Source organism: Hibiscus syriacus, unplaced genomic scaffold (genome assembly GCF_006381635.1).
Source record: "Hibiscus syriacus cultivar Baekdansim isolate YM2019G1 unplaced genomic scaffold, ASM638163v2 tig00110549_pilon, whole genome shotgun sequence".
In the NCBI taxonomy this organism is placed as follows: domain Eukaryota; kingdom Viridiplantae; phylum Streptophyta; class Magnoliopsida; order Malvales; family Malvaceae; genus Hibiscus; species Hibiscus syriacus.
The window spans coordinates 224,153-244,652 of record NW_024062776.1 but is presented as its reverse complement, the minus strand read 5'-3'; the positions used below and the strand labels follow the sequence as shown (position 1 = coordinate 244,652).

Here is a 20,500-nt window from a genome sequence, read left to right as displayed (position 1 = left end):
AGATCAAAATTGATAGTTTAGATATTAAATGCGTAGTTTACCCTTTTTAAAACTAGAAATGTGATATACCATATATGCAGTATTGAGCATACATTACATTTCTCTACTGTACAAAGATCAACTTCATACACTCATTATTATTCCTTAATGATCTAAGGAAGCTTGTGGGTGCAGACACCAAATTCACCAGGAAAAAGAAAAGAAGACCAAATCTTCAAAATGTCCTACACAAAGATGTATGTATCTCTATTTTAACAGAGGCGAAGGAGCTGTATGGCTTTATATCCGGCAAGACCGAGTATTCTAAACCGGGGAGGGGGGGGGGCTGAGTCACTTATCTGCATTGATTCCGAATATCCGGACCTTGTGCATGTTGGGGAACTTTGCAACGACGAGCACGAACACTGCTAGTGTGTTCAGGAAGAGCATAGGATGTTGGTAGTCTGTTGTATGGGAGGCGATCAGGTATCTGTCACAGAAACGACAAAGAAAACGAAGAACACGGAAATTAAAAGCCCAACTCAGCAAGTGAAAACATCACGAATTAAGCATAAACTCGTGCCATGGAGGTTTTAAAAAATTAACAAGGGCTTCGGGATGAAAAGTTGTTGCTGTTAAGTGTTATCTATCAAAATATTCTCTGGTTGTTAATCAGACTTCTCGAACGAGACTATGAATATCAGCACAGAGTAGAATATTTCTCCAAACGATATACGGAAAGTTACTATTGATCTAAGTGTCAAGAGCTAATATAGTAAAAACAAACAATTGAGATCAATGCATCAAATTGATCTTTTATAATAAAAACACACAATATGCTGTATCATGATCTGATCGATAACTATTAGTAAACTGGCCAAAGAGTACATGGCTAACTGTTTGCAAATACACATACTTGCTATTTGTCAAAAGCAAGACAGCATGAATAAACATTAGATCAATGAGATGAGACTTTATAGCAAATATTGCAGAAGAATAGCTATGAATAGAACCCGGTCATGATACTCCCCACACGAATGCGCCGTCTATGATGGGCGGTTATCCGTATTTACTGATTGTTTCCCTAGCCATCCATATTGTTCATTACCCCAATTAAGGAAACACAATAAAAGGCCGAATCATCGAACATTCAATGCTCGAGAAAGAACATTCGCATGCATACCGACATAAATACAGAGATACCGCACAAAATAATAGGAAACATCATCAACAAGATACAGAAGAACAGTAGAACATAATGTAACAGACTTACAGCACAACTGGCGCAATAGTTAAGAACGTCCTGTTGCGTGATAGCTGCTTCCCGTCGTCTATCTGCTCCCACCAAGTCAAGTTATTGTAAATCCCTTGATCATCGGCAAACGGGGTTCCCTTCTTCCAGTGAAAGAGGTGGTACGTGACCTGGAAATGGACAATCTTTACATTAGAAAGAAGCATAAGATCTGCCAGTTGAAAAACCTTAACATGATTCACATTAGAAAATCCCCTGATTTCCTTATTCCCTCTTCCCCATCAGTAAACCCAATTGAACACCACACAAAGCAACTTTCAACAAGCCTAAAATTCAAGAACATGGAAAGGATAATTTGCAGGCATAGCAAGAAACCCAACTGAGCATTGAATACTATGAGATAATTGGAAGAGAGAAAAGAATGAAACGTACGAGGAAATGGGCGAGATTAGCCAGGAGAAGAAGAGGAATAGAATATAGGTAGTCTATACTCCGGGATACATGAACCAGTCGGTGTTCCGATTGAGATTCGCCGGTGGCACAACTTTCACGTCAAGATTCGCCATTTACTTTCAATGACCCACCAAATACCCAGACGACCCAATTCTTTGATTTGATCGAATTATATACAAGGTTTCAGAGTCTTTGCGTGCTGGAATGAAGAGGAGAAGAAAAGAATGATAGGAAATTAATGGAAAGTCATTGAAATTTATTCTCTTTTATTTTAATTCGTTCAATTTTTTCACTTAACTTAATACATTTGATTTTTTTGTATCTTGTCATTAAATAATTGATGCCATTAAAACGACACCATTTTAAAAAAATAAAATTTTCACCAAAAATCGTTTCGCATCTATATAATAGCCAATTTATAACGTTATTAGTGAAAAAAAGGCAAAATGACAAAAAAATCAAATATATTAAGTTTAGTAAAGAAGTTGAACTGATTTAAAGTATAATGAGTGAAATAAGAGAGAGAATAAAGTTTAGTGATGATTAGTGTAATTTACCGTGTTTTTATTAAAATTATCCAAAGCGGATAATTATTACAACAGCCACTTACCAACAAAATCAACTCATTTCTGTCGTGAACGAAATTTTACTTTAGCGGACTTGTACGGCTCCGTTTCGTTTCGTTTAACTTTTGCTTTATTTTTGGAAATTTGCTTTAAGTAATAAACTTGTAATATATATTGGGTAAACTATTATTTTTCACTCAAATTTCTCTTTATTTCTGTTTCGATTATTTAACTTTAAAAGCTATTGATTTCATCACTTAGTTTTGAACTTTATTTTTATTACTCAAGCGTTAAAAATATTTCAATTTTACGACAATCTGATCCTGAAAATTGCAAATCAAATTAAGATAACATTGAAACTTCTATGAGTTTCGTCGATTTTGAAAATATTTCGTGAACAATCAAATTGAAAAGAAGAAAGAGATGAAAATGGAGAATATTTTGTTACCAATTACGTTATAAATGATTATTGACAATAATCGAACGATGAAAAAAAGATATCGACCATAGAAAAATGATAGATGAAATATTAGATGAATTTAATGAATAAAACTAGAAGGAAAAAAAAGAAACAAACTATTGTTGCCATTATAGAACTAATTGGATGAAAAAAAATCCAAAATTCAATGATAAAATCAATTATTTTAAAGTTGGATGACTAAAATAGAAATATGATAAAAATTTAATGAAGAAATATTCAATTTAACATTTTTATCATTTCATAGGTGATTCAATTGAATTTATATCTATTTTGAGTGCTTTATAATAATTGCACTTCTTTCAAAGAGTAGAAGCAATTAATAAAAGTTACTTTATCTCAAAGCAAAAGTATAAAAAATAGGGTAAATCACATATTTAGTACCTAAGCCATTAATTTTAAACCATTTTAGTACCTAAACTTTTATTTGTTTTAAAATAATACCTAAATTTTATTTTTATTTCATTTTAGTACCCATGTTCAAAATTTAACATTAAATTTAAAAAATAAAATAAAAGTTAGAGTACTAAAACGAACCAAAACTGATAGTTAAGGTACTAAACGCTTTAAGTTTTTAATGGTGGAGTACTAAAACGAAATAAAAACTAAATTTTAGATATAATTTTTTAAAAATTGAAAGTTTAGATACTAAAGCGATCAAAACTGATAGTTTAGGTACTAAATGCATAATTCACCCAAAAAAATATTATAGCTTTATCCAAAACTCAACCAAAGATTTCCATACTTCAGCTGCAGCACAATCGCAAGGTTGCTGCACCTAGCGCTGCAGCTAGCCGTTGGTATGATCGCCTACAGATGAAGCCATGCCACCACGGAGCCAAAAAGCACTTTGGTATCGGCCCGACCCTCGTCAGAGTGGAACCAATGCTGAAGAACACGACCACCAGCTATCGGAGATGAAGGCACCAAGAATCCTTCTAAATCTAGAGAGGAAAGAGAAGCCAAACATCCAACTCAAGTGGACCTCATCGGTATCGGTCCTTATTTCACAAATGTAAAAGAATAGTACTTCATAATACTATACAACAATGAACTATCCTCAACCTTAATTGATACTATAAACTCTATTGTCTATGATTCGTAGACGCTCCAATTGTAGATTACTGAATCAAATTCTGGGGTTTTCCCCAACAAGCTTCTTAATTCGTTGGCGCATGTGGCATTTTTGGCAAGTAATAATGCAAATCCCCCTCCACCTGCTCCCACAAGCTTGTAGCCTGAGCAGTAGGGGTCGGCGAATGCAAACAGTTTATCGACGTATTCGTTGCTGCAGTAAGGATCGAGTTCTTGATGTAACCTCCAAGCCTCCGACATGATCTCCCCTAGTTTATTGACGTCACAGTTCATCAAAGCTTCCCTCCCGATCTTGGCTAATTCACTGAGCCGCTTGATGCTGGATATGAGAAGGTTGTCCCGTTGAAGATACCGAAGGACTACCTTTTGTAGGACTTGATGTGCTAATCGAACCTTCACGATTATAATAAAATAAAATGATCTTCAGGTTGACAACGAAAACATTTACAAGGGAGACGAAACTGTGAGGTAGGATTAATTACTTACTTGACCGGTAAACACCACAAGCAACCGCTGCTGCAATTCCAAAATCAATTGAGGGGATGGCACAAGAGGGAAGACTTGGAGTCGCAATGGTATTCCAGGGTAACTCGTAGTGAATTTGATTCCGGGATATAAACCCCCTATCTGATCCTGCCAGCCACCGCCTGTCCCCATGAGCTGTTCTAGTACCAAAACGAGTCTGGCAACATTTTCGTTGCTATCATCACCGCTGATGATTTGGAGAAGTCCTTTCACAACAGCGGCTGCTAAGATGCTAGATGTTCCCAAACCACTGCCCCGAGGTACGTTAGCCCATGTCCTTATTTTCAAGCCATTCGATACTAGAATGTTTTCACGAATAATTCCAGTCACCAGCAGAGCAGATTTCACAAGCCTAAAAGGATCATTTTCATCAAAGGGAGGAGTGATTGAAGTAAGCTCTTTAATATGTAACTCATTTCCAGAATCATCAGTAATCAAGACTCCGCTCGAATTTGTTGTTTCTAAGACAGTGCCAATTGGACGAGAACCTTCCAAGCTCACTGCCATATTAAGAACACAACCAGCACGCTCTAAGCTCCAAGGAGGTGTATCGCTCCAGCCACCAACAAAATCTACTCGAACCGGTAACTCAACTTTGATTGTTTTTGGACAAAAAAGCTGACCCATGGAGCCAACATGGTTATTGTTCCCGAAGGCCTTAGTAGACTTGCTCCCACTTGACTCCAACAATTGTTCTAAACCAAGGACAAAGATGAAAGGGAAATGGCAATTGATAAATACAGAGGACAATACGTACAAAATCCAATTTACAAACATTTCCCAAATAATAATCAAGGCAAATTCAGTTGATATTTTACCTCCAAAACCGTATCTGACGGCTGAAGCAGTTTCGTCAGCAACTGCAGCCCATACTTTGTGCTCTGAGTGACAAGCTTTTGTTTCCTCTCCACATGCTCGGAGAAGATCAACTTGTACCTGATATGCCCGGCTTTTCGGAAGAATCTTAGAATTCTTGTCAATAAATTTGGGACAGAGAGCTAGGAAGTCCTTGCATATTTCGACTCCGGAAATCTCATTTTCTAGAATTTCTTCACACAACTGAGATAAATTGCGCCCTAGCATGCCATAGTTAACGCAAGCCTTCGCAATTCCAGCTGCAAGATCTGCTTGATGAATACTTGATCCAGTGCACATTTTGGAGAAGTCGATTGATCTATGCAACTCGTCGAAACTGACTCGTGGCGATTTTCTCCACAAGGAAATAAAGTATTGGTTTCTTCCATCGCTCAAGCCCATCAACCACATTGCCATGCTAAGCATCTCAAAGTAAGAAAGAATGGGAAATAACTTTGCATTCCACAAGCACTTATCCTGACTGTCACTCGGGCTCCATAGATCGTTTTCCTCGATTCCTAAATCATGCATGACTTGATCCCAAGGTTTACCACAAAATGTACCATCCTTGGTAAGAGGATTTTTCGGGTTATCATGGATGCCGCAAAACACAATCACTGTTTCAGTACGTCCTACCAAAGGAACTTCCCAAAGACAATGGCGGTCAGGAAGCATGAACTTCACTAAACTATCTACCTTATTATCACTGTCCTTTGGAACATGAAGACCAACAACTATAGACAGGGAACCAATCTGGATTCCACCGGAAATGTTTGAGTCGTATATTAGAGAATCTTCACCGATTGAGACGCCATCGTCAATTTTGCAAGAAAGAACAACAGCAGATGCAGCAATGTCTGACACAGTGGTTGCCGGAATAGAACACAAGTGTCTTCGACCTACAAGTGCTGAATCGGATGCATTAAGGTGATCCAAAACTTCGCTTGAAGTTCCAAAATGTAAAAACAACAAATCATCTGTAATGGAAAAATGAAAAGGGGGTATCATGAATAAACTAAATCACATAAATATCAGCAAGGTAAGAAACTGAGAACTGTAGGAAGATTTCGATGATTTAAAGACTGTTTATCGTCTAACATACATGCACAATAGCTGAACATCCTTTGTTTTCCCAGTTTGCCAACCAATGCTTCACCCAAGGGGCGATGCCTTAACCACTCATGCTTTCTAGGTACCCAGGCTGCCACAAGATCTTCATACAAACTCATCTGCATAAAGATGAATCCAAAGCTTAACATGTAAGATTTTCTAAACCGACATATGGAATTCAATCAATATTTTCTTTTCAATTTCCAACAGAATCTTATAGTTCAATACAGCCTGGATTGACAACAAAATTAGATGCCAATACAAGTATTAGTAGCTTGCCTCTTTTTTGCTTTTCAGAAGCTCGGAAATCAATGGTTGGCAAGAACAAGCAAGCTTGACAAGCTCCACCCATGCATTGCCTCTAACAGCTATAATTCCGGTGTCGAGCAATGCTCTACCGTCATCCAAGATCGCCTGATTCTTAACAAGCTCATCTACACTAGGCTTCTGAAGGAGGTTGTCAACTAAACTGACCGTGTAACTTTCCTCAAGAATCTCAGTTTTAGATGCCACAATGACTCCATGGTTAGAAGCTATATCAAGAGTTATAGGCACAGTAATAATGGTGGACGCATCAGGTGAAAGAATCAAAGTGGAGGAGGCATCAAAACATGGGAGCACATCTCCAGTCATAGTAAATATTCCACCTAAACAAGACAAAAAAGTGTATACAAACACAAATTACTACCAACAGATTCTTTTAACTATAGTAATCGACATGATTGCTTATTTTTTTTTTCCATTTTACCAATTTTAAAGTAAAACAAAACTGAAACCAAGGATTTCCCAGAATTTTTACCTTCATTTTTGAAAGCTTGCCGTGCACAAGAAGCAATTGCAAGAATATGATCGAACAGCAACGGAACGGGACCGTCAGGGTTATCAGCAGCCAAGAAAGGGAGTGGCAAAAAGACTTTACCCATCGGATTCGCCCACGGAACCCTTTTAGAATCCCCGCCAGCATGAAGCAACAAAATATGCTTTTTACCCATCAAACTAACAACATTATCTCCACAACTCCCACCGTTGATAGCTTGGTCCATATATTGAGCGAGTGCGTGAATGGCGTTGAGCGTGGCAGCCCCAGATCCGATCCGTTGACCGTCGGGATCGGGAACGGCGAGGGTGATGGTGGAGGGAGCAATCCGATCCATTCGCTTGGCCCGTTTGAGCTGCCAGTCGTAGAGTCGGGCTTGTTCGGGGCTAGCGGCCGTCAAAACAATGGCGTCCCATGTGGGAACCCTAGCTGGGTGGCGCACCGACAACCTTAAATGGTACCATGATTTACGAAGAATGGCAATTAAGTCAGATTTCCGTTTGGTTCTGGAGAATACTCTCTGTCGGTTGGGTTCCATTTCGGATGACTGGGTTATTAAATTGACGAATTACAGTGGTTTCTGGAGATAAGGAGTGGAAGAAGTGTGGACTGAGAATGGGATTAATGAAGATGGAAAGGAATATATAACCAATACTTAACCATGTTGTTTTGAAAGACAAATGAAGAAGAAGAAGAAGAAGAAGAAGAAAAAGAGTTAACGATCGATCATGTGTTTTTCTGGTCTTACCATCGATTAAATTGAAAATAAAAAAGGGTGGAAAAACATAAAGATAAATATAACTGGCGTCGCCCGGACTCGAACCGGAGACCTTCAGTGTGTTAGACTGACGTGATAACCAACTACACCACGACACCTTACTGATAACCCTACAAGAGATGAGTAAAATGTACACTTAATTATCTTTGTTGATCAGGGACCAATAAATCATTAAACTCTATTTTTTCTAGTAAAGGAGTACTATTAAAGGCCTCATTAAACCTCTTAATCCTAGTTAGAGGAAAAGAGTACCTTTGATAGTATTACAATAATTCAAACGAGACAGACTCGAGCCGAAGACGCAGCAAAAGAACCAAACAAACTGAAAAACAGACAACCTAGCTGAAATCAACTAATCCTGTCATCATGCGCATAAGCACAATTAGTGGGTTCTCCATTTATAGCATCAGCAATCAACATATCTTGAACTTCTTGTGGAGGTTGGTTGTATATGGTAGCATCAAGATTATCCATACATATAATCTTAGAAAGTTTGTTTGCCACAGCATTACCAGTGCGTCTAACATGGGAAAAGCTTACCTCCCGTTGTTTTCTCTTCAGTTCTTGGATGAAGGACAAGATCGTTGGACCGCCATGGAAGTCTTTCGATCCCTTCACCATTTAAATAGCTCTCAAACCACACGTCGAATATCCAAGTCCATGCTATACACGTACCAACGTAAATACCCCATTACTCCGCTTCTAAAATCGAGCACACTCCAATTAACTTAGAAAATCCCCTGCGCCATTGGCCGTTATGATCGCGAATGACGCCTCCATAAGAAGCCTTGCTATTATTCGGTTCACTGCTCCATCGACGTTCAATTTAAACCAACCCTCACATGGAGAACTCCGTTTATTCGAACCAGTATCAGTCCCGACTCCTCTGTATAGAAGCAAGGAGGTAATTGCTGCGTTCCATAATTGAAAACTCATTCATTCCATCAATATCAAAAATCGTCCTAGCTCTCCAAAGGTTCCAAAAAATTGCTCCGAAGAGAAGATCCCAATCGTGCGGAGACTCTGCAAATTCAGCTCCCAACGTAATGTTTGCACCGAACCAATCACGAAACTCCATATTCAGAAATTCTGAAACTTTATTTGCCTTGATAATATCAGTCCAAACAGCAAGGGCAGGAGTACACTCAAATGAACTCTTCAATCACCAATAGAAATATAATTAAACTTAGAAGTTTCTACGTGGACGTTGATGATTAAAAAATATGTTGTTTTCATAATACGCCTTCGGCCTCTTGTGCGCCATATGGTTTGCTATTTTGAATTCCATGCGCTTCGACAAAGAAGAGACTTGAAGCTGAGATTTCGTTGTTGAAGAATGATCACAACTAGTACACTCAAAGCAAACAGCATTTATCCAAACCATTATATATACTAATTCTAGTTTGATCTAAGCTACAAATCAAGCAAACTATCCGCACATTAATCTCAACTAAGACCGGGTATTACTGTTAATTCTAGCTTGATCTAAGCTAGCTACAATGATCGTACTAAACATATAATGGGAAAGAAAAGAAAATGCTAATTCATTCTTCTACAAGACACGTTCACAGCTAGGGATAGAGCCACAGAATACTCGAGAACATTGATCCATGTAATGCCCTTCTACGTTCGGGACCTTTGAACAGGTGATCGGCTGCAAATTCAACAAACACAAAAGGATATTATTACATGTGGAATAATAAATTAATAGTTTCAAGCATGATATAAAGGCCTAGATGACATCTCCATAAAGGATAATTGAACAAGAAACAGAAAATATATGGCATTAATCACTACCTGCGGAATCTGTCATACTCGGGACTCCGGTGCCTGTCATAGCGGTCGTAAACAGGACTACGTGCCCTACCATAATCAGGGCTTGGACACCTGCGGTATGCAGGGCTCGGGGACCTCCCGTATGGACTATCCCCACCACCTCCTCTTCTAGGGCTACCATATCTGTCATCCCTCTCATCATCATCCCTTAAAGCATATTCAACAGACACAACTCTGTCCAGTAACTTGCTGTGAAGGCATACACAGTACTTTAGAAGCAATACCACCGACCACAAAAACAATTTAGATAAAAGAGTATATTATACCTCCTTTGCGTAGCTTCAAGGGCTTTAGTAGCTTCCTCTTGTGTGGCAAACTGCACAAACGCGAAGTTCCGCCCAATGCGAACATGAATAACCTTCCCATATGGCTCAAAGTGCCTCAGTATATCACGATCCCTAGTACGGATCGGATCAAAGTTGATAACAAACAAGGTTTTGGTGGGCCTCTGATTTGTAACTGACCTAGAACCATCACGATGCTGACCATGTTCACCCTGTCAAAAAAAATCACCGTTTTCAGAAATTACTGCTTTCATTCGCATTAAAACACATAACTAGCATCTGTAGAAAGAAGTAACTCAGAAAGAACAATAACACACTTTAGCCCACTCCACAGACAGCCGTCGTCGATTATAGCCAAAAGTAATATTATCAAGTCCTCGTATAGCATCTTCAGCATCACGTTCTTCCTCAAAATAAACCAATGGCAAATCCTGCAATATGAACTCAAATTAGTTGCACAAGTGATAAGTTTTCGCAATTGGTGCTATAACTGCACTGCACACATAGTGGTACATTATCAGCCAAAGCACATGATTTTTTTTCACTTCAAGAACTAGAAAAAATATACAACACCTGCATAAATGTGAAGCAGGGCTGATGCACATAAGGATGTAGAAGTGTTGCATGATGAACTTAATCAAGATGGTGTGACATATTAAAGGTTAAAATCCAAGTTTTCATGTCTGATACGTCATTGCAAAGCATGCTTGGCGATTCAGATAGCGGGAGTTCAGAAATAGAAAGCTTGACATGAGAGAATTCAGTGATCTTCTATAATCAGTGGTAGTAGGCATGGCACCATAATTCGATTAATCCCCACCAGCCAGTGAGGAGGGTGAAGTGAGTAACAATATGGAGAGAAGAAAATGCAGGATGATGCCATCTGCGAGTGGCCCTTAGAAGAAGTTCCAGCGTCAAAACAAACACTTAATATGGAGATTTACTCTAATAAAATTAAAAGCCTAAGGGTGCGATTCTATTTTTTTCCCGGAAACTGCTATCGGATTAACAGACCAACTTTTTGCTGCATAACTACAAGTACATACACAGGGCTACCACTCAACAAATCGAAGCTAACTCTTCACAGTGTCAGTTAAGACTTATTAATGAAAAATACGTGATACAAATCAACTAGAACTCAGCTATCGGTCAAAAGGTAAAGAATTAAACGAGTTGAACTTAATTTCATGAAAACTTAGCCACTATCAACATAAGAAACAATTTAGCAAATTGGTTAAGATCAGCCAAACATCAACAAAATACACAAGGGGACGAAGCACCCCAAACAAATAATTTCAGATTCAGACAGACTTCAACTCAATCAACACACAATTTAAAGCAAAAGCAACACCAAATTCAATTAGCTAATTGAACAGTGAACTGCAAACCAGGGTACATTCAGTGTTTTCATATATTACCGGATTTCATGTCAACCCGCTCGATCCTTCCGTACTTTGAAAACAAACGTTCCAGCTCCGACTGTCGAGTCTCGTACTCGAAGTTCCCTACAAACACAGGCCTCATTTTTCCACCGAAGGAATAGCGCCTTTGTCCTTAAAAGAAACCTGCAGCAAAGTGAAAAGAAGGAGATTACCACTACCTTTCATCTCTAAAGCATACAATAAACAGAGCCACTTTTAAGGGAACCAAACTAAATAATTATGGAGAGTACCTTGCCAAAAGTCTAACTTCACCAATGCTTCAAGACTTATTTAAATACTCTTTGGATGAATTCTAAACTTTGGAAATCATATTGAAATTAATAGAGCCGTTGTAATGTGTTTTTCACTTCAAAAAACTGCTCGGAGTGTAGGGGTATGAATTCTAAACGTTAGAAATTATATTGGAGTCAATAGAGCCGTTGTAGTGTATTTTCCACATCAAAAAACTGTTGAGAGCGTATGGGTATTAGTACTCCACTCATGGGGTATCATATTATATGTCATAAATTTAAATATTTGACCGTTGGAAGTTCAATGGTATCAATACCTTCAAAGGAGTATAGTAGTATCGATACTGAAACGTGGTATCGGTATTATTTTTGCATTTTATTAAAATTCGGAGTCAAAACAAAGGAGTAGTATCGGTATCGTGTTTATGGTATCGATACTACTATAAGTCATGGTATCGATACTGCTTGGCCAGTATCGATACTACCTCTTTGAAAATCCATTTTTGACTCGATTCAAGTTCTAAACACTTTGCAAAAATTATTTCAAAAATATTTTTAGTGTGAATCTCAATTCTTCATTTAATAAAGAGTAAAAATTGATATTGTAAAACTGAGTAATATTATTATTTGAATAATTAAATCGAATATAATATTTAAATCTAATATAAAATCTTAAAATTAATTTATACATTTATTTGTTATATCGAAATATCAAAATATTTTCAACAAATTATGATTAAAATAAAAATAAATTTGAAAAATTATAATTATACCCTTAAATTATATCTAATTATATCTTAAACTCTAAACCCCAAATTACAACTCCACCCACCATCACCCTTGAAAAATTCACCATTCTACCAGCTATCACCTACCCACTGGCGAATGGTCAAGCTCACCTCTGCCCCTCACTCTTTCGTTCATCTCTCACAATCCTCAATCAAACCAATCAACACAATCATGGCATCAACCATATCCAAACCTCAAACATAATAAATGACAGCAACCAATGAAGAGGAAAATAGATTACCTTGACTGAATCAACAATTCAACACCAAAACTTCAACAACAAAAGAAGGAATTAACCGTTTCACCATTTAGCAAAGAAATAAAAAAAAAGGAAAAATATATAACTTTATCTTCGGGTTTTCAAAAGGGGTAGCTCCTATGATCGAACGATAGATCTGAACGGTGAGAAGTGACGCTATGACGGAGGGATCGACATATCTCCATTTGAGCTCCATCAAATGGTTGTCGACGGAGATCAAATGCTACAAAACGAATGATTCCATTACAAATTCGTTAACATCGGGGTATTTTTCGACGAAACTAAGGGTGGATTCTTGTTCATGAGGTAAAAATCATTTGGGCTAAAAAGTTTGGAGCTCAACGGCCACCGAAAACCACTATGGAAGCCGTTGCGATCGTAGCCACCGGTGGCTCAACCCAGAAACGGTGAGAAAATGTGAGAAGTGGGTGAAAATTTTAGTTTTAGGGTTTGGGGCATATTTTAGTATTTTTAAATTTATTTTTATTATAATCTTAAATAATATTAAAATGTTAATAAAAATATGACATGCCATATAAATAATAATAAAATAATTCATGTCATCAATGAGTGACTAAAAAAGTTCAGTAAGTAAATTGAAAAATTGAAAGTACGGTGAGTGAAATATAAGAGAACCACCGTCACTCTGAGTTGACAATCTGTAATCTTAGGTATACCCTTGCCCTGAACCGAGAACCACCCCGACCTGAACTTTTACTTACCAAAATACTTAGGTGGCGTTTGTTTCGCTGAATGTTTCTGAGGGAATTGAAATCTGTGAACGAATTAGAATCTGTCAGGAATTGGAATCCAATTACATATTTTGTTTGGTTGGCATGAAATTGAATTGGAATCCAGTTCCATATTTTGTTTGGTTCGCAGACATGTCAGATGAATTTGATTTTAGTAATGTAAAATGACAGGATTGCCCTTCTTCTTTTTTTGCTTAATTTTAGTTTGTTTTATAAATTAAATATAGCAATATATTATAAAAATTAAAAAAAAAATTATTGATTGATTATTCATTTCAATAAATTATAAAAATCATGCTAATAAACATCATAAGTTAAAATCATCTCAATTAGGGATGGCCATGGGTCGGGTCGGGTGGGTTGGGTCGGGTTATTGGTCCACCCGACCCGACCCGACCCGAGAACAAGGGAACCTCCATCCGAGACCCGACACGACCAAAATAAAGTTTCACCCGACCCAACCCGAATATATGAATTAGAAACCCGACTTGACCCGAAATAATAAAAAAATATTTTTATTCAATAAAAATAGTGACTTAATTGAAAAAATATATATAGAAAAGGGTATTATTGTAATTATTCCTAAATATATAAGGTAAAATTATATATTTTTTGGGTCGGGTATTTTTCACCCTAAACCCGAACTCGACCCGACTCGAATATTACACTTAAAAAAACCGACCCGACCCGACCCGAATATATGAATTAGAAACCCGACCCGAAATAATAAAATTTTATTTTTATTCAATAAAAACAGTGACATAATTGAAAAAATTTATATATAGAGGGGTATTATTGTAATTATTCCTAAATATATAAGGTAAAATTATATATATTTTCGGGTCGAGTATTTTTCACCCTAAACCCGAACCCGACTCGACCCGAATATCACACTTAAAAAAACCGACCCAACCCGACCAAAATAAAGTTTCACCCGACCCGACCTGAATATATGAATTAGAAACCCAACCCGAAATAATAATAAAATATTTTATTCAATATATGAATAAGTTACCAAAAGATTGATGAGAGTAGTATGGTTAAATTTCAATTCCGTCCAATAAGGGAATTGAATTCCATCATAGAATGGATGAAATTCACTTTCCCTCATTTGATGGAAGTTGAATCCATGAGGGATTCAATTCCCTTGGAAAACTTGAACCAAACATGAGAAAGTGGTAGAATTCCGTCCAATAAGGGAATTGAATTCCATCATAGAATGGATGAAATTCACTTTCCCTCATTTGATGGAAAGTTGAATCCATGAGGGATTCCAATTCCCTTGGAAAACTTGAACCAAACATGGAAAAGTGGCGGAATTGGATTTCAATTCCCCCTAATTCCAAGGGATTCATTCGAACCAAACGTCACCTTAAGTAGAAGCATTCAATTAACATCCACTTAAAAGTGACACGTTATCTAACTATGCACTAAAAAGAGAAAAACAAAGAATAATAGAAGAGAAAATAACCTCAGTGACCAAAAATGCCTTATAATATACGATTTTAACCAACTTTTTTTGGATTTGCCAAAATGACCAACTAAATCGTAATGCGATCGATAATTCGCAACGCGATCTCCGTATCGCAAATCAGTTTCAGATTCGCAACGCGAACTTCGACTATCGTATTGCGATTTACATATTCGCATTGCAATAGTCCAAGTTCGTGTTGCGATAGTCGAAGTTCGCGTTGCGATTTTCCAAATTCGTTGCGATAGTCGAAGTTCGCGTTGCGATTTATTCCAAATTCGTTGCGATAGTCCAAGTTCGCATTGCGATTTATTCCAAGTTCGTTGCGATAGTCGAAGTTTGCGTTGCGATTTATTCCAAATTCGTTGCGATAGTCGAAGTTTGCGTTGCGATTTATTCCCAATTCATTGCGATAGTCCAAGTTCGCGTTGCGATTTATTCCAAGTTCGTTGCGATAGTCGAAGTTCGCGTTGCGATTTATTCCAAATTCGTTGCGATAGTCGAAGTTCGCGTTGCGATTTATTCCAAATTCGTTGCGATAGTCGAAGTTCGCGTTGCGATTTATTCCAAATTCGTTGCGATAGTCGAAGTTCGCGTTGCGATTTATTCCAAATTCGTTGCGATAGTCGAAGTTCACGTTGCGATTTATTCCAAATTCGTTGCGATAGTCGAAGTTCGCGTTGCGAATTTGGAAAATCGCAACGCGAACTTCGACTATCGCAACGCGAACTTGGAGTATCGCAATGCGAATATGTAAATCGCATTGCGATAGTCGAAGTTCGCGTTGCGAATCTGGAAACTGATTTGCGATACCGGAAATCGCATTGCGAATTATCGATCGCATTGCGATTTAGTTGATCATTTTGGCAAATCAAAAAAAGTTGGTTAAAATCGTATATTATAAGGCATTTTTGGTCACTGAGGTTATTTTCTCATAATAGAAATGCCTAGGTCTAAAATCATTACATCACAAGACATTGATCATCAGTTGATTCCCAGACGCACCACTAAGACATTAATGTTCAATATCCTGGGTTTCCCTGATTTGTCGATCAGTCGTATAAAAAAAAGGACATATGTTCTTGCTTCTGTATTAATGGCGAAGCTTCTTTTTTTTTCACCTATGAGGGCAACAAGAAGAATACGGCATATATGATTTGGTTTAGGGTCTTCACTTTAATATATAGATGATCCATACTTTTTATATGATTCGGTTTAGGGTTTTCACTTTAATTTTTAGAGAATTTTCACTTTGATTATTGAAATAGATTTTTGGTATACAAATTATTAGTTTTGGTCCATTTTAATATTTAAACTTTTATTTTTTTAAATCATACTTAAATTTAGTTTTTGTTTCATTTTGCTGTCCGTTCAAAATTTAACGTCAAATTTTGAAAAAATTAAAAGTTTAGGTATTAAAACAAACAAAAACTGATAGTTTAAATATTAAACGTGTTAAGTACTAAAACATACCATAACTGATAGTTTATGTATTAAATGCGTAATTTACCCAAAAATCAACCATATAAAACCTGTGTTTAGTAATAAATACATACTAACGACGCCTATATAAAAATAGCAGCCACTCTCATTCGTTTTACTACCAAAATAAAATTAAAAAAAAAGGCAGCGTCTTTGGTTTTCCAATTATTAGCGTACTTCCAACTAAGCTACCGACACAATGAGAAGTGACATAGTGTCTGGTTCTTTGCCCTAGCATCCAAATGCCGAGCTTTTTCTCAAGAAAACATGGCATGGTCAATTTTGATTATAGCTCTTGGCTGGCTAGTTATGGCCCTAGTCTACTGGTTTCACCCCGGTGGTCCAGCTTGGGGCAAATATAGGTTCAAAAAATGTGCCACCCTCTCTGTTTCTAACAAGCCGATACCGGGTCCGAGAGGGTTGCCTTTAATCGGTAGCATGAACCTCATGGCTAGCTCACTAGCGGACCACAAAATTGAAGCCGCAGCCGAAACATGCAAGGCCAAGAGGCTCATGGCATTCAGCCTCGGTGATACACGAGTTATCGTGACGTGCAATCCCGATGTAGCGAGAGAGATTCTCAGCAGCTCTGTTTTTTCCGATTGTCCGGTCATAGAATCGGCTTACAGCTTGATGTTCAACAGAGCAATCGGGTTCGCTCCTTACAGAGTTTACTGGCGAACACTTAGAAGGATCGCGGCTACCCACCTTTTTAGCCCCAAGCAAATCAAGGGTTCCGAGGAGCAGAGACGCTTGATTGCCTCTGAAATGGTGACCTTGTTTGCTAATCACCATAGCCGAAGTATTAGAAAACTAATTTCAATGGTGTATTTACACAGGAAAAGGATGATCTTTCATATCAACAAGTACACCAATTTATAAGAGATACAATGCTCATCAGCTTTCCTCTAACTGCCTAACAACTCCAGCTAACCACTTAACAGACTAACTGCTTAATACATGTGCATATTTCTTTAACAACAATACACGTGCATGTTCTTTAACAGTCTAACATTCTTCCTACTTTCTAAACCTTCTTGATGAAAAGATGAACAATTGAATCGAAAGTGCGGATGCTTCCTTCCGTTCACTTTGAATCGAAAGTGCCGATGCTTCCTTTCGTTCTTCTTGAATCGAAAGTACGGATGCTTCCTTCCATTCACTTTGAATCGAAAGTGCCGATGCTTCCTTTCGTTCTTCTTGAATCGAAAGTGCCGATGCTTCCTTTCGTTCACTTTGAATCGAAAGTGTTGATGCTTCCTTTCGTTCTTCTTATTCACCTTCATTTATTTCTTCTTCATCCTCTTATACAAGGATCTTGACAGACTAAAACTACTTGATATGAAGAATTTGAACAACTGACGAATATATTTTTTGTCCTCCTGTTTGAGCTAACAAAGCCCACATTTTCCTTCTTTCATCTGGAATTCCTTCAGGAATCAAAACCTTTTTATTTTAGCGTACTCGTTCATATGAAGTTGCCGCACTTGAATCCGGTGTGGCACCAGTCCACAAACTGAATGGTGCGCTTGGTCTTGATGGTGGCAATGACAACGTTGATGTCTTTGGGCATGAAATCACCACGGTACATCAAACAACAAGCTATGTACTTGCCATGACGAGGGTTGCACTTGACCATCATAGAAGAGGGTTCAAAAACACTGTTGGTAATTTCAACAGCTGATAGTTGCTCATGGTAAGCCTTCTCGGCAGAGATGACTGGAGCATAAGACGAAAGCATGAAGTGGATTCTTGGGTAGGGGACCAAGTTGGTCTGGAACTCGATTACATCGACGTTCAATGCACCATTGAACTTTAGTGAAGTAGTCAAAGAGGAGATCACCTGAGAGACAAGACGATTAACATTGGTGTAAGTGGGTCGCTCGACGTCGAGAGAGCACCTGCAAATGTCGTAGATGGCCTCATTGTAAAGAAGAACAGATACATCGGTGTGCTCCAAAAGAGAGTGAGCCGAGAGAACATTGTTGTAGGGCTCAACAACAGAAGTAAAGACTTGAGGAGATGGGTAGACAGCGAAACCTAGCTTGGATTTCTTGCTGTAATCAACGGACAGACGCACCCGAAAGAGAGAACCAAGACCAGAACCAGTGCAGTTATCAGCGAGCTTTCTGATACGGTCTAAGCACAAGTTGACGATCTCCTTGCCAATTGAATAGTGGCCACAAGCAAAGTTTCTGGCAGCATCTTTCTTGCCGCTAATGAGTTGCTCGAGAATAGCGAGGCCGATTGAATAAGAACACCAACAAAGCGGAAGAGAAATGGTCACAATATCATAGTTGAATGATTTCATCCGTTCTACTGAAACAAATCAGACACCAGCAACATCATTGAAACATTTGGTCGAACAGATTGGAAGCATGCACACCGAACAGGAACAGAGATAGAAGATGAATTGAGAAGATTCCCAGTAACTATGATGACGACAACGATAAACCACATGTACCGTAGCAGATAAAGCAATCAAGAACAGCGGTTGAGAAGATCAATCACCGACGAGAAAATATTACCAGGATCACCGAGGAGAATGGAAGCAACTAGGAGCAGAAGCAACAGAACAACGAAAACAAAACTGAAGTTCGGAAAAAAAATCTACAAACTATGCCGTAGTAACGGCAGGAGAGTAAAGGAATTCAATCGGCGCAACGGCGGAAGCGACAATGACGCCAGGATCTTTTAGCGAATGATACCATATTAGAAAACTAATTTCAATGGTGTATTTACACAGGAAAAGGATGATCTTTCATATCAACAAGTACACCAATTTATAAGAGATACAATGCTCATCAGCTTTCCTCTAACTGCCTAACAACTCCAGCTAACCACTTAACAGACTAACTGCTTAATACATGTGCATATTTCTTTAACAGCAATACACGTGCATGTTCTTTAACAGTCTAACACGAAGCTTCCACGTTCGCGACGTGCTGAAACGAGCCTCGCTAAACAACATGATGGCTTCGATTTTCGGATGGAAGTATAAGTTAGACTGTGCCGATAATGAAGTCGAAGAGCTGCGAGCTCTGGTTGATGAAGGATATGATTTATTAGGGACATTGAATTGGTCTGACCATCTCCCTTGGCTAGCCGAATTCGACCCTAAAAAATCAGAGCCAGATGCTCAAGCCTTGTACCTAAAGTTAACCGATTCGTCAGCCGAATAATATCCCAGCACAAGGCTCAAACAAACGAGAAAGCTCGGGATTTCGTCGACGTGTTGCTTTTTCTCCAAGGTACCGATAAATTATCAGACTCCAACATGATTGCCGTTTTGTGGGTAAGTTATCAACTTTCATGATTTCAAGTTATTTCTTCCCGTACTATAGGTGCTAAATATTGTCATTTGTCTCTGTGTAGGAAATGATATTCAGAGGAATAGATACAGTGGCGGTTTTGATCGAGTGGATATTAGCAAGGATTGTGCTTCACCCTGATGTTCAGTCAAAGGTCCATGATGAGCTTGACGAAGTCGTCGGTAGATCAAGAGCCGTTGATGAGTCTGATGTAATGAACTTGAATTAGCGGCTGTGATCAAGGAGGTTCTAAGGCTTCATCCACCGGGGCCATTGCTCTCCTGGGCCCTTCTTGCTATCACCGATACAACCGTCGATGGGTACCACGTCCCGAAGGGGACCACGGCAATGGTGAACATGTGGGCCATCTCAAGAGACCCGCAAGAGTGGGCGGATCCACTTGAATTCATACCCGACAGATTTGTTGCTAAACAAGGCGAGGTGTAGTTTTCCGTACTTGGTTCAGATCTCAGGCTGGCTCCATTCGGGTCGGGCAGGCGATCGTGCCCCGGAAAGAACTTGGGGTTGACGATCGTCAACTTTTGGGCGGCGACCTTTTGCACGAGTTCGAGTGGCTGCCGTCCGATCAGAATCCCGTTGACTTGTCGGAGGTTTTAAAGTTGTCGTGTGAGATGGCTAGTCCTTTGAGTGTCGAAGTTCACCCTAGGCGTATACGTTAAGCTCGTCTTACAAACATTAGTCACATAGAAAATGAGATACTAAGACAAGCAGAAAT

At 38.5% G+C, this 20,500-nt stretch overlaps 3 protein-coding genes, 1 non-coding gene and 1 pseudogene across 4 annotated transcripts; 1 reads left to right on the top strand and 4 right to left on the bottom strand.

Moving 5' to 3' along the window:
- Positions 1–57: 57 nt before the first annotated feature.
- On the bottom strand, positions 58–1,783 carry LOC120131131 (ORM1-like protein 2; the record flags this gene model as incomplete). The annotated part of the gene is made up of 3 exons (XM_039148205.1): positions 58–469; positions 1,253–1,401; positions 1,664–1,783. Coding segments are annotated over 3 exons (408 nt in total), but the record flags the coding sequence as incomplete, so codon positions are not given.
- Positions 1,784–3,697: 1,914 nt separating this feature from the next.
- LOC120131206 (bifunctional fucokinase/fucose pyrophosphorylase-like) lies at positions 3,698–7,805 on the bottom strand. The gene is made up of 6 exons (XM_039148254.1): positions 7,113–7,805; positions 6,593–6,960; positions 6,306–6,432; positions 5,167–6,180; positions 4,310–5,043; positions 3,698–4,216 (listed from the first exon to the last, which is right to left on the bottom strand). Exons 1-6 carry the CDS (start codon positions 7,666–7,668, stop codon positions 3,821–3,823), a joined length of 3,195 nt encoding a protein of 1,064 aa, XP_039004185.1. The 5' UTR covers positions 7,669–7,805; the 3' UTR covers positions 3,698–3,820.
- Positions 7,806–7,932: 127 nt separating this feature from the next.
- On the bottom strand, positions 7,933–8,006 carry TRNAV-AAC. The gene has a single exon. It is a non-coding gene; the product is annotated as a tRNA-Val (tRNA).
- A 1,525-nt stretch (positions 8,007–9,531) lies between these two features.
- LOC120131189 (serine/arginine-rich splicing factor RS31-like) lies at positions 9,532–11,552 on the bottom strand. Its single transcript, XM_039148237.1, has 5 exons — positions 11,446–11,552; positions 10,346–10,457; positions 10,011–10,240; positions 9,706–9,933; positions 9,532–9,562 (listed from the first exon to the last, which is right to left on the bottom strand). Exons 1-5 carry the CDS (start codon positions 11,550–11,552, stop codon positions 9,532–9,534), a joined length of 708 nt encoding a protein of 235 aa, XP_039004168.1.
- Positions 11,553–16,597: 5,045 nt separating this feature from the next.
- On the top strand, positions 16,598–20,444 carry LOC120131130 (annotated as a pseudogene).
- Positions 20,445–20,500: the final 56 nt, after the last annotated feature.